This window comes from Callithrix jacchus, chromosome 12 (assembly GCF_049354715.1).
Source record: "Callithrix jacchus isolate 240 chromosome 12, calJac240_pri, whole genome shotgun sequence".
Classification (NCBI taxonomy): Eukaryota; Metazoa; Chordata; class Mammalia; order Primates; family Cebidae; genus Callithrix; species Callithrix jacchus.
The window spans coordinates 120,314,135-120,327,230 of record NC_133513.1 but is presented as its reverse complement, the minus strand read 5'-3'; the positions used below and the strand labels follow the sequence as shown (position 1 = coordinate 120,327,230).

Below are 13,096 nucleotides of genomic sequence, written 5' to 3'. Positions count from 1 at the left end.
GTTGAAAGGCATTTACTCCCAAAGAATGTTTATGGCCATTCCTCCAATTTCAATAATTCTGAACACAGCATAGGTCAAGGGGCAGGTGGTCTAAAGGGAAAAGCAAAATCGAGATTTAAAAAAATTCCTAGACCCTAACTGCTTGCAGAAGCTTGCTACTCTGCTCTCTTGAACTATGTGTACAACAGACCCTAAAATGACTGTGAGAAGAATGGCAGTCTTTGGAGAACACCACTGCCGATTCCCATGTGTGGCACCATTAGGAGTGCAGACCACCAGTGTTTTCGGGGCCCGTGAACCAGAAGCCTGTCACAGATGCTGTGCTGTATGAGAGACTGGCTGCAAACAGGTAGCGTACCCAAACAGAAATACCACGTGGCATAGCAAAGGGTGCTATGAAATGAGCAAGAAAATATACAGCACGGCCATCATGTTTAAAATCAATCCTGGGAACAAGGACAGTGCTATCCATCACTTGAGCCACATGACTCGAGGGGACTGAAGACTGTTGTCATTTACTTCACCACGTTAAAAAAGCCAGAGAGGGAAGGAGACGGGCAGTGTGCCTCCTTCCCTGAAACCAACCCTGTGAGACAATAAATCAGTTTTAATGGAGCAAAAAACAGTTTCATTAGCATGACATTTCCCAAAGAACTGGTTTCATTGCTTATTTTGCTATTAAAAATCATGCTGTCCTTTTGTTTCTAACACTGCAAATATTCATCTGTCTAGTAGTCTTCCTTTAATGGAGCACGGGGTCACAAATTACGTAAGAGTTACACACGGAATAATATACTTTTCAAGTGGACATTCCACTACAAGATAGAAAAAGATGGCAGCAAAGCACAACTCATGCACCACTCACTAATAACCTCCCTGACTTTTCAAACAACCCCTCAAGTTGTTTTGTTTGTTTCGTTCTGACTTTTCACAGAGGACACTAGCAGGTAATTTCAACTTAGTGGTACATCTGGGCATCGAGAAGCTCTGAGGTCTAATATATAACATAGCATTCAAAACAGCAGGGGGCTGCATTATTTCTCATGAGAGAACAAGGCAATTGAATATTATAATTTTACAAAGGTGTATTTTATTTATCACCTCAATATCTGCCCATGTTCCACGATAATATTACCTTTGTTTTCTAAGGAAACTTCCAGATTCTGCAGCACTGTGTTCGCCTTGTAAACTCTCTACACTGGGTGGAACTGCAAAACAACTTTTTCCAGCAGAGCTTTCTGGAAATGTGCAGTGTATGTGCTGCCCGGGATGGCAGCCACAGGCCTCGCCTGCTGCCGCACTTGAAATAGGACTAATGTGACTGAAGACTAAATGTTTAATGCTACTTCATTTTAATTATTATTAATTTTTTGAGACGGAATCTCCCTCTATTGCCCAGGTTGGAGTGCAGTGGTGTGATTTTGGCTCACTGCAACCTCTGCCTCCTGGCTTCAGGCAATTCTCGTGCCTCGACCTCCTGAGTAGTTGGGATTACAGGCACCTGCCACTACACCTGGCTAATTTTTGTATTTTTAGTAAAGACAGGGTTTTGCCACGTTGGCCAGGCTGGTCTCGAACTCCTAACCTCAGGTGATCCGCCCACCTCAGCCTCCCAAAGTGCTGGGATTACAGGCGTGAGCCACTGCACCCGGCTCATTTTAAGTATTTTAAATAGTCACATGGAGCTAATGGCTAACATACTGGACAGGAGAGTAAACCTAAAGCAGTTAAGCCACAAGTGACCTTTGCCTTTTGTTGTGCATGGTGAGATACATATAACCTAACCCTGACTCCAAGCTCAATAACGCAGGGTTTCTGTTATTCCTATGTCAAGAAGATAGAAAAATCTCCCACTGAGCTGTACAAAAAGCCTTAGGATGCTATCTGACCAGATCGCCTGCCTGCAAAGAACGCCATACTCTTCCTGTCTTAGCCAGTGGCACTCAAGTCCCAGATGAGTCCGGTGGGGGTGAGTGTGGTGGTTCATCATCAAGGAAGCGTGGGGCAGAGGGAGGCCAACCTCACATCTCCTGGTCCACAAGGACAGGCTCCTTCAGCCACCCAATTACTACCCGCCTCCTAAACCCTTCAGCCAACAGCTGAAAACAGTCAAATTTCTAAAATCTGAAAATGGGTTTCGAGCCTGAAATCAATTAAGAATAAAAATGAGGGAAAAGTAAAAATGCAGAACACTATGGCAGGTGGATTCCACTTCCCTTACCATGGATTCTTCCCTGACAACACCCCCCAGCCCCACACCCAGGAGGAAGCTGTCTCTTACAATTAACCTCAACATTTGGATTCCTTTTTCTTTCCCCCTCTGTCTGAGGAGTAGGAGTGCCAGTAAGTGGCCAATGACCATCATCGAGGCACACTCTTGTTCCCATCACCAGGGAGATAAACGCCAATTCTTTCAACCAGTGCCACGGGCTCTACCACAAATCAGATAATCAATTTAATGAATCTCCTCCAAGAGCTTTTTCTCAGCTTTTGTGCCTCTTTAACAACTTCAGGTCAGAACTCAAGAAAGCCTAAAAACCAGCACAGATATGGTCCTCTATGAGCAAAAACCGAGACAGAAAAATCAGCAGCGAGATTATATGCTTTAAAGCATTATTTCTCACTTTTACCAAAGAATTCATCATAATTTTATTTGGTTTTCTATTTTAAAAACAGCAACCTCCTATCATGAATCTGAAAGTACTGTGTTTTGAAAATACAAATAGCTACTAGAATAAATCAATTATGTAAAGAAACGTTCAGGCTCAGAGCAGAGTTGTAATTCTGTGCCATCTATATGATAAAGCAATTCAATGATCACAAGTAAAATCTTCTCCTTCCAGGACTATAAACAAACCTTGACCCAAGCTTCCTATGGCTACAAAAAACTCCATGTGCTACAGCAGTGACTAACGAGGTTTTTTATAATTATAAAATAATCAATCCTTACTTATGCTTATCGATTTAATTATAAAGATAATTAGTACAGGCCTATGTTTCACGCATGGTATCTGGCTAAGTACTTGAATTGCTCCATACTTACGGCTGAAAGGGAATGAAATGCTGCTTATCTTCATCGTCTACTTTTCCATTTATTATATCTGTGACATCCATCACTGGGGACAAAAAGAGAACAGAGATTGTTTTGGCTTAAATGCTATAATCACAGAACACAAACAAACAAAGGAACATCAGAATATCTTCTGGCAAACAACAGCAAAAGCTGTTTCTTCATAGTCAAGTCTAAATTATTTCCATGCCTGAAAGACAAATTAAGTTATCAGAAAATGCTGGCCCAAATGGAGTTGGGACGCAAATGGCAGAGTTTCATTTAATAATTTCCTTTGCCTATTATCCAACTGTCACCCTAGAGCTGCCTTGTCCAATAGAACTTTCTGTAAAGATGGAAAACGTTCCATGATAATGAGCAAAGAAAATGTGAAAGCATAGGCCGGGCGCAGTGGCTCATGCCTGTAATCCCAGAACTTCAGGAAACCAGGGTGGGTGGATTGTTTGAATCCAGGCATTCGAGACCACCCTGGGCAACATGACAAAACCCCATCTCTATAAAAACTACAAAAATTATCCAGGTGTGGTGGCGTGGACGTGGTGGCACGTGCCTGTAGTCCCAGCGACTCAGGAAACTGAGATGGGAGGCTTGCTTGGGCCCAGGAAGTGGAGGCTATAATAAGCCAAGATGATGCCACTGCCCTCCAGCCTGGGTGACAGAGTGAGACCCTGCCACACAAAAAAAGAAAATGTAGAAAGCGGGATGGAGAAACAAAAATTTTACTTTTATTTCATTCATTTCATTTAAATTTAACTTGTCACATGTGACGAGCAGTTACCATGCTGGCCAGCCCTGTTCTGAGGCCTCACGTTTTTGCATCACCCCAAACAATCAAGCGAACAGGTAGGTACCATTTCCCAATCACCCACCACATGCTGGTATCTGTCAATGCTCTTTCAAGAGGACACTTCAAGGCAAATCCTCAGAGCTACCTACCATCCTGCTGAGAAACTGAGGCTCGAAGACAGGCATGAACAAACATGCTGAAAGTTGACAGCTAGAAAGTCTCCAAGACCCAAGCTCTTTCAATCTTATTAAACTGCCTTCACAAACACATCCCCCAGGGGGTCTGGGTTGGCTAGCATGGCAAGAAAGGCTAGTATCCTTTGCAATGTTTCTGTGTTAAAAGACATCTCCTGATTGCATTCAGGGGTTAACCCAGAGATACTGTCTACCTTTCAAACAAATTCCTTTTGCGCTCAGTCATGACAGAGCAAGAAAATCCGAGAATAACCCCAGACAGCCCTGGACACTTTCCCTGCCTCTGCTGTTGCTCAGCCACCACACTGGACTTAAGAAAAGAGAGGAACATGCCTTGTTTATTTTCTTCACACAAGACCCTTCCCCAGGAGGGTCTCTTGGTGGCCCGGGGTCTCTATGTTCACGTAAGAGGATCAGTCTAAATATACTTTGTCCAATATCCAAGTAATCCTATATTGAAAAGTTTGCTTTCTGCCACCACCACCGCCACCACCCTCCAAAAAGGAGAGGGGTATGTAGAACCAGAAAAGCAGCATTCTCATCCCTTGCTTGGTGTGGTGGAACCCAAGGAGCTCAGCAGTGCATTCTAAGGGATGACACCCACACTCAATCCACTGAACCAAGGGGACTCAAAGAGCCAACAGCCTGAGGCTGTGTTTGCAGATACACATCAAAGAATCCCAAATAACTTGGAACATCAAATGTCGGCTGCTCAGAAGATGCATGGTCCAGACACGGGCCCTCACTTGACCTGGGAAAAGCCTCTTCCAGGTTCCTGCACTCCTGGGGGTGACTGATCCGCACATGACTGACTGCAGTATGCACATTTTTACCTTCTTCCGAGATGCCTGAGACCACCAGTTCAGCATCCTTCAATAAACGCATCTGGGCAGCTGCCCACTATGGGCCAGAACCAAGGTCGCCCGACCTGAGCAGGCCAGCCCTCACATGCCAGTGGGCGGTGGGTGGCATTCCTGGGTGCCTGCAGAGCTCCTCTCTGCCATGAGACTCATCTCAACAGCTGACCTTGGAACTCCCTTGCCACATCCCCAGTGCCCAGCCCTGGAACACAGCAGGACCATGTGCAGGAAGGCAGCAAAGAAGCAGGAAAAGCAAGCAGAGTCTGAGCACCCGTGGGTGGAAAAAAGCCTGAGTCCTGCACCCATCCTGAGCTTCGTGGAGAAGGACTTGACGTCACCGGTCATCGCGTGCTTCCCAGGCATGTTCCTGACTGCTCTTCTACACACGGCCCCAGGACGAGGAAGTGCTCCCTGCAGTTTGGACAAGATGTCCCTGACACCACAGGAGGCAATAAAGGACTTTGGGGCAACACTCCCCCAAACAGCCACCCCAGGCTCTCTACATTCAGGTAAGAGGATGGTGAAGAGACAGCGTCCAGCTGAAGCCAGCGCAGCAGTGTGAGGGAGAGGCCGGGTAGACAGACAGCACCGCGTGATGCTGGAATACCAAGGCAGGAGGAGGAGGGAGGCAGTGGTATCAGGACAAGATGGAGGCCCAGGGCCAGCATAGGCAGGAGAGCAGAAGGCGGGAGGTGAGAAACGTCTCGTGGGGAGACGGGCCGACAGAGCTGCCCTGCTGGTGGGGCTGCATCAGGATGACTTGCTCACAGCAACTGGACCCCCGCACCCTGTGAGTCAGCAACTCCACTGCAGCGGCTGTCGGGAAACAGGCACAGGAGGGAAGCTTCAAGCCCCCGGATGCTCCCATGCAGCTACTACACCGCAAGGCTAAGACGCCCTCGGCCCAAAGCAAAGGACTAGCTAGAGTCACCGGGCTCCAGACTGCAGCCCGTGAGAAGCCTAAGTTTTGAACAATACTTAATACTTAATAAAATCACATGTTCATAATGCTAGGTTTGTTAGAAAGATAAAAGTATACACAATGCAAACATACTTACTACCGAACTGCATACCTAAAGATGGATAAGATGGCAAAAAAGGGACGGAAACAACTCTGAAGAATCAATCAGTAAATAAGCAAATACACTGTAGAATGTGATACTGTATTTAAAAATCATATGCCACACACAGAAAAAAAAATTTAGAAACAAACGTATTAGAATAAACATGAGGTACGACCCCGGCTATGTAAAACTATGGAGGATTTATTTAATCACAGTTTTCTTTTCCATAAAACTTCCATTATTTTTACAATTTTCTAGATTTTCTAGCTTTTAGGAAAAGAATCCACCCACCTTTAGAAAAAGATAGAAAAGGTTACATTATAAAACGGTTAAAAAACAGAAATGTGACACATTATTTTCAACCAAAGACTAAGAACTGTAGACTTTAAGGTCCGTGAACATTTTTCCCATTTTAAGGAACTGAACTCTGTTGATACAGACATGCAGAAGTCATTCTGAAGAAAGCCTCAAAATGAAATCTGCATGTGGAAACTGAAGCTGCATACGAATAGGTAGAATACGATAACCAAAATATTGATCAATCTTCTCAGATATGGGAAGTTTCCCTTCTATCCCTTCTTTCTTCTATTTTTTTTTTTTTTTTTTTTTTGAGACCGAGTTTTGCGCTTGTTACCCAGGCTGGAGTGCAATGGCGCAATCTGAGCTCACCGCAACCTCCGCCTCCTGGGTTCAGGCAATTCTCCTGCCTCAGCCTCCTGAGTAGCTGGGATTACAGGCACGCGCCACCATGCCCAGCTAATTTTTTGTATTTTCAGTAGAGACAGGGTTTCACCATGTTGACCAGGATGGTCTCGATCTCTTGACACTCTGTCACTCAGGCTGGAGTGCAGTGGTACGATCATGGTTCACAGCAACCTCAGCCTCCCAAGATCAGGCGATCCTCCTACCTTGACTACCCCAACCAAACCCAGTTAATTTTTACAATATTTTTTTTTTTTTTGGCAGATGTAGTTTCACCATACTGCCCAGGCTGGTCTGGAACTGCTGCAGTCAAGCAATCCACCCACTTTGGCTTCACAAAGTGCTGAGATTACAGGTGTGAGCCACTGCACCCGGCCAACTGTCCTTTCTTAGTAACAAAGAGATCATCTGGTTGGATGACACATTGAATAAGTTAGAAGCAAGTCCTACTAAACAAAATTTCTCCAGACGTGTTGAACGCCACCATGTGATGGGCGGGGAGGTGGTCTGGTAGCAGCAAACGGCCAGTCACTGAGAGGCCCATAGTGATGAACAAGTGATTCAGGTTAAAGTAGAGATTCTGGTTTAACTGGACAGGAGTGGGGTCTGTACAACAATTTTTTTTGGGGGGGATGGGGCTCAGAATCTGACTCTGTGGCCCAGGCTGGAGTGCAATGGTGTGATCTCGGCTCACCGCAACCTCTGCCTCCCAGGTTCAAGCGATTCTCCTGCCTCAGCCTCCCGAGTAGCTGGGATTATAGGGGTGCACCACTACACCTGGCTAATTTTTTGTACATATAACAGAGACTGAGTTTCACCATGTTGGCCAGACTGGACTCAAACTCCTGATATCATTATCTGCCTGCCTTGGCCTCTCAAAGTGCTGAGATTACAGGCATGAGCCACCACACCTGGCCTTTTCTCTTTTTTTTTTTTTTTTTTGAGACAGTGTCTCACTCTGCAGTGACACGATCTCAGCTCACCACAACCTCCACCTCCCAGGTTCAGGTGATTCATCTCCCTCAGTCTCCTGAGTAGCTGGGACTACAATCATGTACCACTATGCCTATGCCTAGCTAATTTTTTTATTTTTCATAGAGATGGGGTTTTACCATGTTGGCCAGGCTGGTCTCAAACTCCTAACCTCATTTGATCTGCCTACCTAGGCCTCCCACAGTGCTGGGATTATAGGCGTGAGCCACTGTGCCCAGCCACGTTCTTACTTATTATGTACAGACACACACAACAGCTGAGCAGGTCTAGGAAGGCTGGCCCCTCTGGGATGAACACAGAGGCCACAAAGGCTCAGTGCTCAGTGCTTGGGACCGAGGGATGAACAGGACATCCCCACCCAGGGTGTGCAGTGGAGCCAGGCAAACCAACAACTGCTGGGCAACTGTGACACCAGAAGGGACAGAGAACTCAGAGGACCTGCAAACCCAACATGAACAGCTGCAGGCCTGAAATCTTCCCACAAAAGAAAACAAATGCCTGTGGGTGTCTCTGAAGCACTTCACACATGATCTCTGCAACCCACAGAGAGGGGGGAACGGTCCATGTGCCAGTCAGAGCAGAGCAGCAGGGAGAGGCCACACTCTGGAGAATTCACGGGCAGAAGGCAAGATGGCAAGGCTAGAACTTGGCCCCAGGTGGGTTTTCAGAAGCCCCAATATCAATGGATACCAGGGACATGAGACAGGAAAGGAAGGAACCAGAGACCAGTCCAGATGGGAGGAACCAGGGACCACTGGGAGTGTCTATGTGATCAGCAGATATCAGGGGACAAGGCAGAAGTCCCCGGTGGCCACACAGACAGGGATCTAAATTCCAGGGACCAGACGACAGTCAGATGTCTCCGCCAACACTACCCAGGTAGGGGCTCCAGAAACAAGGAACTGTGTCAAGGCTGCCTGCCCTGCCCCAGTGAATAACCGGGGCTTCTGTAATTCATGGAGAACTCCAGGAGCTGGGAGGCCCAACCTAACTCTAGACCCCACCAAGCAAGTGTATGTGAGCATGTAAGAAACAGGAAAAGGCCACAGGGATGTCAGCTGTGCCCGTGCCCATCACCCTCTCCATCCATCAGTACCTACACCTTCATGGAACGTCAACCCAACGAAAGCTGAAAAATATTCAACATTTTTTAAATTCCAAAAAATTTAATCAAAAGAAGGTAAAAACTGTCAGCCTGTGGTCTAGATTTCATCTTTTTTAAGAAATATAAGGACACATTTGTAGGAACTTATGACATAATCCATCTTGTAATCTAATAACCAGAGCATCTGTAGCTCTGGTGTTGAAAAGAGGAGTGACTTCCATGTGTTGTCCAAGATTCCTCTGATTGCTCAAGTGAAGCCAATTATGCCTGAGACAAAGCTAAAGATTTTCTTGAAACTACCGTAGAGGTGGAGAAGAAAAAAGAATTCCTGGAAAATTATAGGTTCTTTAAATATAACACTGGATTACATGTAAAACATGCTACAGGCGCTGACAAATAGAGGGGCAATTTTCAAGTATGGATTCGAGTCACAGGAGATGAAAATGAGGGCATGATGGTACGGGCCTGTGGTCCCAGTTACTCCAGTGGCGGAAACAGGAGGGTAACTTGAGTCCAGGAGCTTAGGGCAGCAGTGAGCTGTGAACACACAGCCCGGATGACAGAGTTAAACACTGTCTCTTAAAGACAAAAAGTCAGAGATAAAAATGCAAAAGGATTTCCTCAGTCCGAGGCCATGGGGACTTCAGAAAGGAAACCGCACCCTTAAAATCACTGGAACACCCGTTAGTTAGCTCCACTGGTATACTGAACTCAAGTAAATTGAATTGATCCGCTGCTCTCATTATGTCTGCATCACTGGTATTGCTTACTCCTTATGAAGTAGTAAATCATTTATTTAAATAATTTGAAATATTTTTCAAAAAATTCCAGGCAGAGCACAGAGGACTTTTAGGATGGTGAAGCTACCCAGTGAGAGATTGCAATGGTGGATATACGGTATTATTCAGCTGTCAAAACTCACAGAAGGCACAACACCAACAATGAACACTAAGGTACACTACGGACTTCACAGGATGATATGTCAGTGTGGTTCACCAGTCTATAGAGGATATTGATAATAGGGAGGCAGGGGGAAGGAAGGAGGAATATATAGGAACTGTCTGTATTTCCTGGTCAATTTTGCTTGAACCTAAAACTTTTCAAAAAGTAATGTTTATTTAAAAGGCAGGGAAAAATGGACTAAGTTCAGAGGTTCCTCGTAGCCAAGGCAAAGAATGTCTTCCACAGCTATTCAAAGAAAAAAAAAAAATCCAGCTGTGTGTCAAGAATCAGGAACTTTTCACCGGGCATGTGACTCACTCCTGTAATCCCAGCTCTTAGGGAGGCAGAGGCAGGAGGATAGCTTGAGCCCAGGAGTTCAAGACCTGCCTGGGCAATATAGCGAGACCCCATTCTCTATTAAAAAATAAAAATCAGGAACTTTTCCCACATAAATATTCATATGAATCCCAAAAATCATTAAAAATAAAATAAAATAATATCAGAGTGCTAGGTAATAAACTTGCACTGCAACCATAAAAAAGAGAAAATCATTTCCCAAAACTATGCAAAATAACAGCAACACTGAAATAGATCACCCAATTAGAACTTCCTGGGTACGCCTTTATCTTTCCTCAACAGAAATAACTGGACTTTCACAGTTCCTCATGCTGCCACCAAAAATCACAGAGCACGAGCCCAGTGGATGAAGAGCACCAGCATGAAGCTAACTTCGTCCTTTTCAGAGCTTGCTCAGCTTCCTCCTCGTCATCGCTCTGACCGTCCTGCACAAATCTATTCTTATGTCTATCACCAAGACCTGAAAATGTCCAGCAACTGGCTTCCCTACAGATGAGAATATGGGTCAGGGTCTCACCCAGCGAAAGATGGGATCCACTTTAAAACCAAATGCGTGATTTATATCCGAAACGTGTGGACTAGAACATCCTGAGCCTAGCAGGTCAACTTGAAGCCACAACGAAAATAACCAATAAATATATCTTTTGTCTCCAGCAGAAAAGATAATAAATCAAAGCTGCCCACTGTCCAATCAACATTCAACAGTGGTTCTTTTGAAAGTAACTGTGATGATCTGACCCTCTCAAGGAGACACAGAGAAATGGATTACCAGCCACTCCAAAAGGTCGCCGCAACCCCGAAGTCAGCTTCCTGGTGTTGTTGTCCCTCAGCTCCATGCGACCCACTCGAACAATCTGACAGACAAAACTGATTTTCTCCCTTTTCAGGTCTTTGCTTCCGAGGTCCTAGAAATATTAGTTTCCATAAATTATTTTGGAGAACCATTATTCAATGCAAGTTCCACTGAAAAGGACAGTTAAAAAAAAAATGGATTGAGACTCTTTTCTCAGACCAGTTTTTATCACTTTAATCAGTTATTCCTATGACAAAAAGGAATCTGGTAATAACAGTCACTTACTGACTGTTAAGTGAGCTTGAGATACAGGTTTAAGAGGAGCATTCCATGGTAATGGGGTAAATCTTTGTCGCAGCGATTCTAAGGGTGGCTAGGGAGTCAGAAGATTTCTGGAAAGGCACCTTACTTAGTAATATTAAATTAACCTGTATTGCAGGCATCCCAGGGACCCATATTCTAAGTGCAGCAGGAAGGCAGAGAGAAATCACTAAAAGTAGTCATTAGAATGGTGGCCAATTCAACTAAACATCTTTGGGTACACTTACAGTAAACACGGCTCGCAAATTATGTAATCTGTCTATGTCTTTAGGTAATCCAGAACTGGACCAGCGAACCAGGTAGTTTTCACTTGAAAAAGGGAGAAATAAAAGGAAGTTAATTTTCCAAATAACAGGGTACCAAATGTACATCCACACTGCTTCGTAATTAATGCCATGTAGGTGCACTATACAGACAACTATGAGGTTATAACTGTCAAAAAGATCACATACAGCTGCTCGTCAATTAACACCCACAGGAGAAAAACCTTGGCAAGTTTTAATGAGGGATGTCTTGGCATTTCTAAGTTTTCTTTTTTAAGAGCCTATTTGTTCATTTAGAATGACAATACTATAAAATCCAGCACGATGCATGTTTATTTCAAAGCCTATGGCAGACCGAATACATTGTAAAATAAAAATTGCATCCTATGTCAAGAGGAAACAAAGTCTTCAACAGAAGTGAGAATAAAATCCACTCAAATTTTTCTGTATCATGCATCCACTAATTTTCAAATTTTGAATACTACAAGCGAAGATACTACAGTTTTAACATATACCCAGACACACAAACACAATTCACACATAGTTGAATCTCGATTTTTCCATCTGGGCAAAGAAAAAGTTATACTGAAGGCTGAGGAGGAATAACAGCTTTACAGTATTTTTATTCAACGAATACTAACTGACAGTCTGCATGTGGCAGGCGCCATTCTAAATAATGCATTCCAGCCAACCACCTTGCAGAAAAAACAACAGGGCAAAATTCATGGAAATGGCAGTCATAGAAACCACATTCTGAAAAAGGAAATAGTGGTATTTGAGGGACCAGGATATGTAAAATCTTAGGAAGACAACTTAGGAAACAAAGTATTACTTCAACCTTCAGCTACACTCTTAAGATACGACAAGAGTGTACCTGCCATTGTTATAACTCTACAAGCAAATAGCAATCTATATGCGAGAAGGTTCACGCTAACCCAGCGCCCACACTGGCTGCCGTCACGCTGTCCAAGCCAGCTCTTGGCTCAGCTGCTCGCTAGTGTCCAGCAGCCATGCAGCCAAGGCCTCTCGGCACGAATGGGATGCTTTGGGGGTTCTGATGCCATTTTCCTAACACTAACCAAAGAGGAAAGACGGCAGCCAAGAAACGTCACCTACCTGATGAATTTGGACTCCACAGGGTCATACAGAGACATGAGGACTTCAGCATCTTCTCCTATTTTACAAACCACGTTTTTGAGGTTCACAAACAAGGCCAGAGAAGGCGTTGCGGCAAACTTGGCTTGTCTGTTAATATCTATGTTCTGCTTTTGAGACTGTGAATGGAAGGAAATAGAAAGTCAACCCCAGCAACACTCATCACTAACGCTTGCTTTCTTTATTCCCTACAGAATGGAAAAGCTACATAACTAATTGGCATAACTCAGCAAAGCCACTGGTGCGGTCACTTTCTTCTCTCCCCTGCACATTCCTAAGTCATGCATTTACACAACAGACAAAAAACTCATGTCCTGTGCAATTGTTGTGCTGAGATCTTTCAGAGATACAGAACTTTCCGGCGTCCAACCAACAAATCAAAATAATGATAAGTGTAGTTACTTATTTAATTTTTGCTTCCCTCATTAGACTAAACCCTCCAAGGACATCTGTCTCATTCATCATTATGGCTTCAATATTTGGTACATAG

The 13,096-nt window shown here is 44.4% G+C and overlaps 1 protein-coding gene across 4 annotated transcripts in view; it reads right to left on the bottom strand.

Moving 5' to 3' along the window:
• DOCK1 (dedicator of cytokinesis 1) overlaps window positions 1-13,096 on the bottom strand; it is a 543,687-nt gene that overhangs the window by 443,491 nt on the left and 87,100 nt on the right. For all 4 annotated transcript variants that reach the window (XM_035269471.3, XM_035269473.3, XM_035269472.3 and 1 more), the window contains exons 8-11: window positions 12,568-12,725; window positions 11,416-11,497; window positions 10,844-10,979; window positions 3,044-3,116 (exon numbers count right to left, since the gene is read on the bottom strand). In XM_035269471.3, coding sequence (XP_035125362.1) covers window positions 3,044-3,116; window positions 10,844-10,979; window positions 11,416-11,497; window positions 12,568-12,725 — 449 coding nt within the window. The remainder of the gene's footprint in view (window positions 1-3,043; window positions 3,117-10,843; window positions 10,980-11,415; window positions 11,498-12,567; window positions 12,726-13,096) is intronic.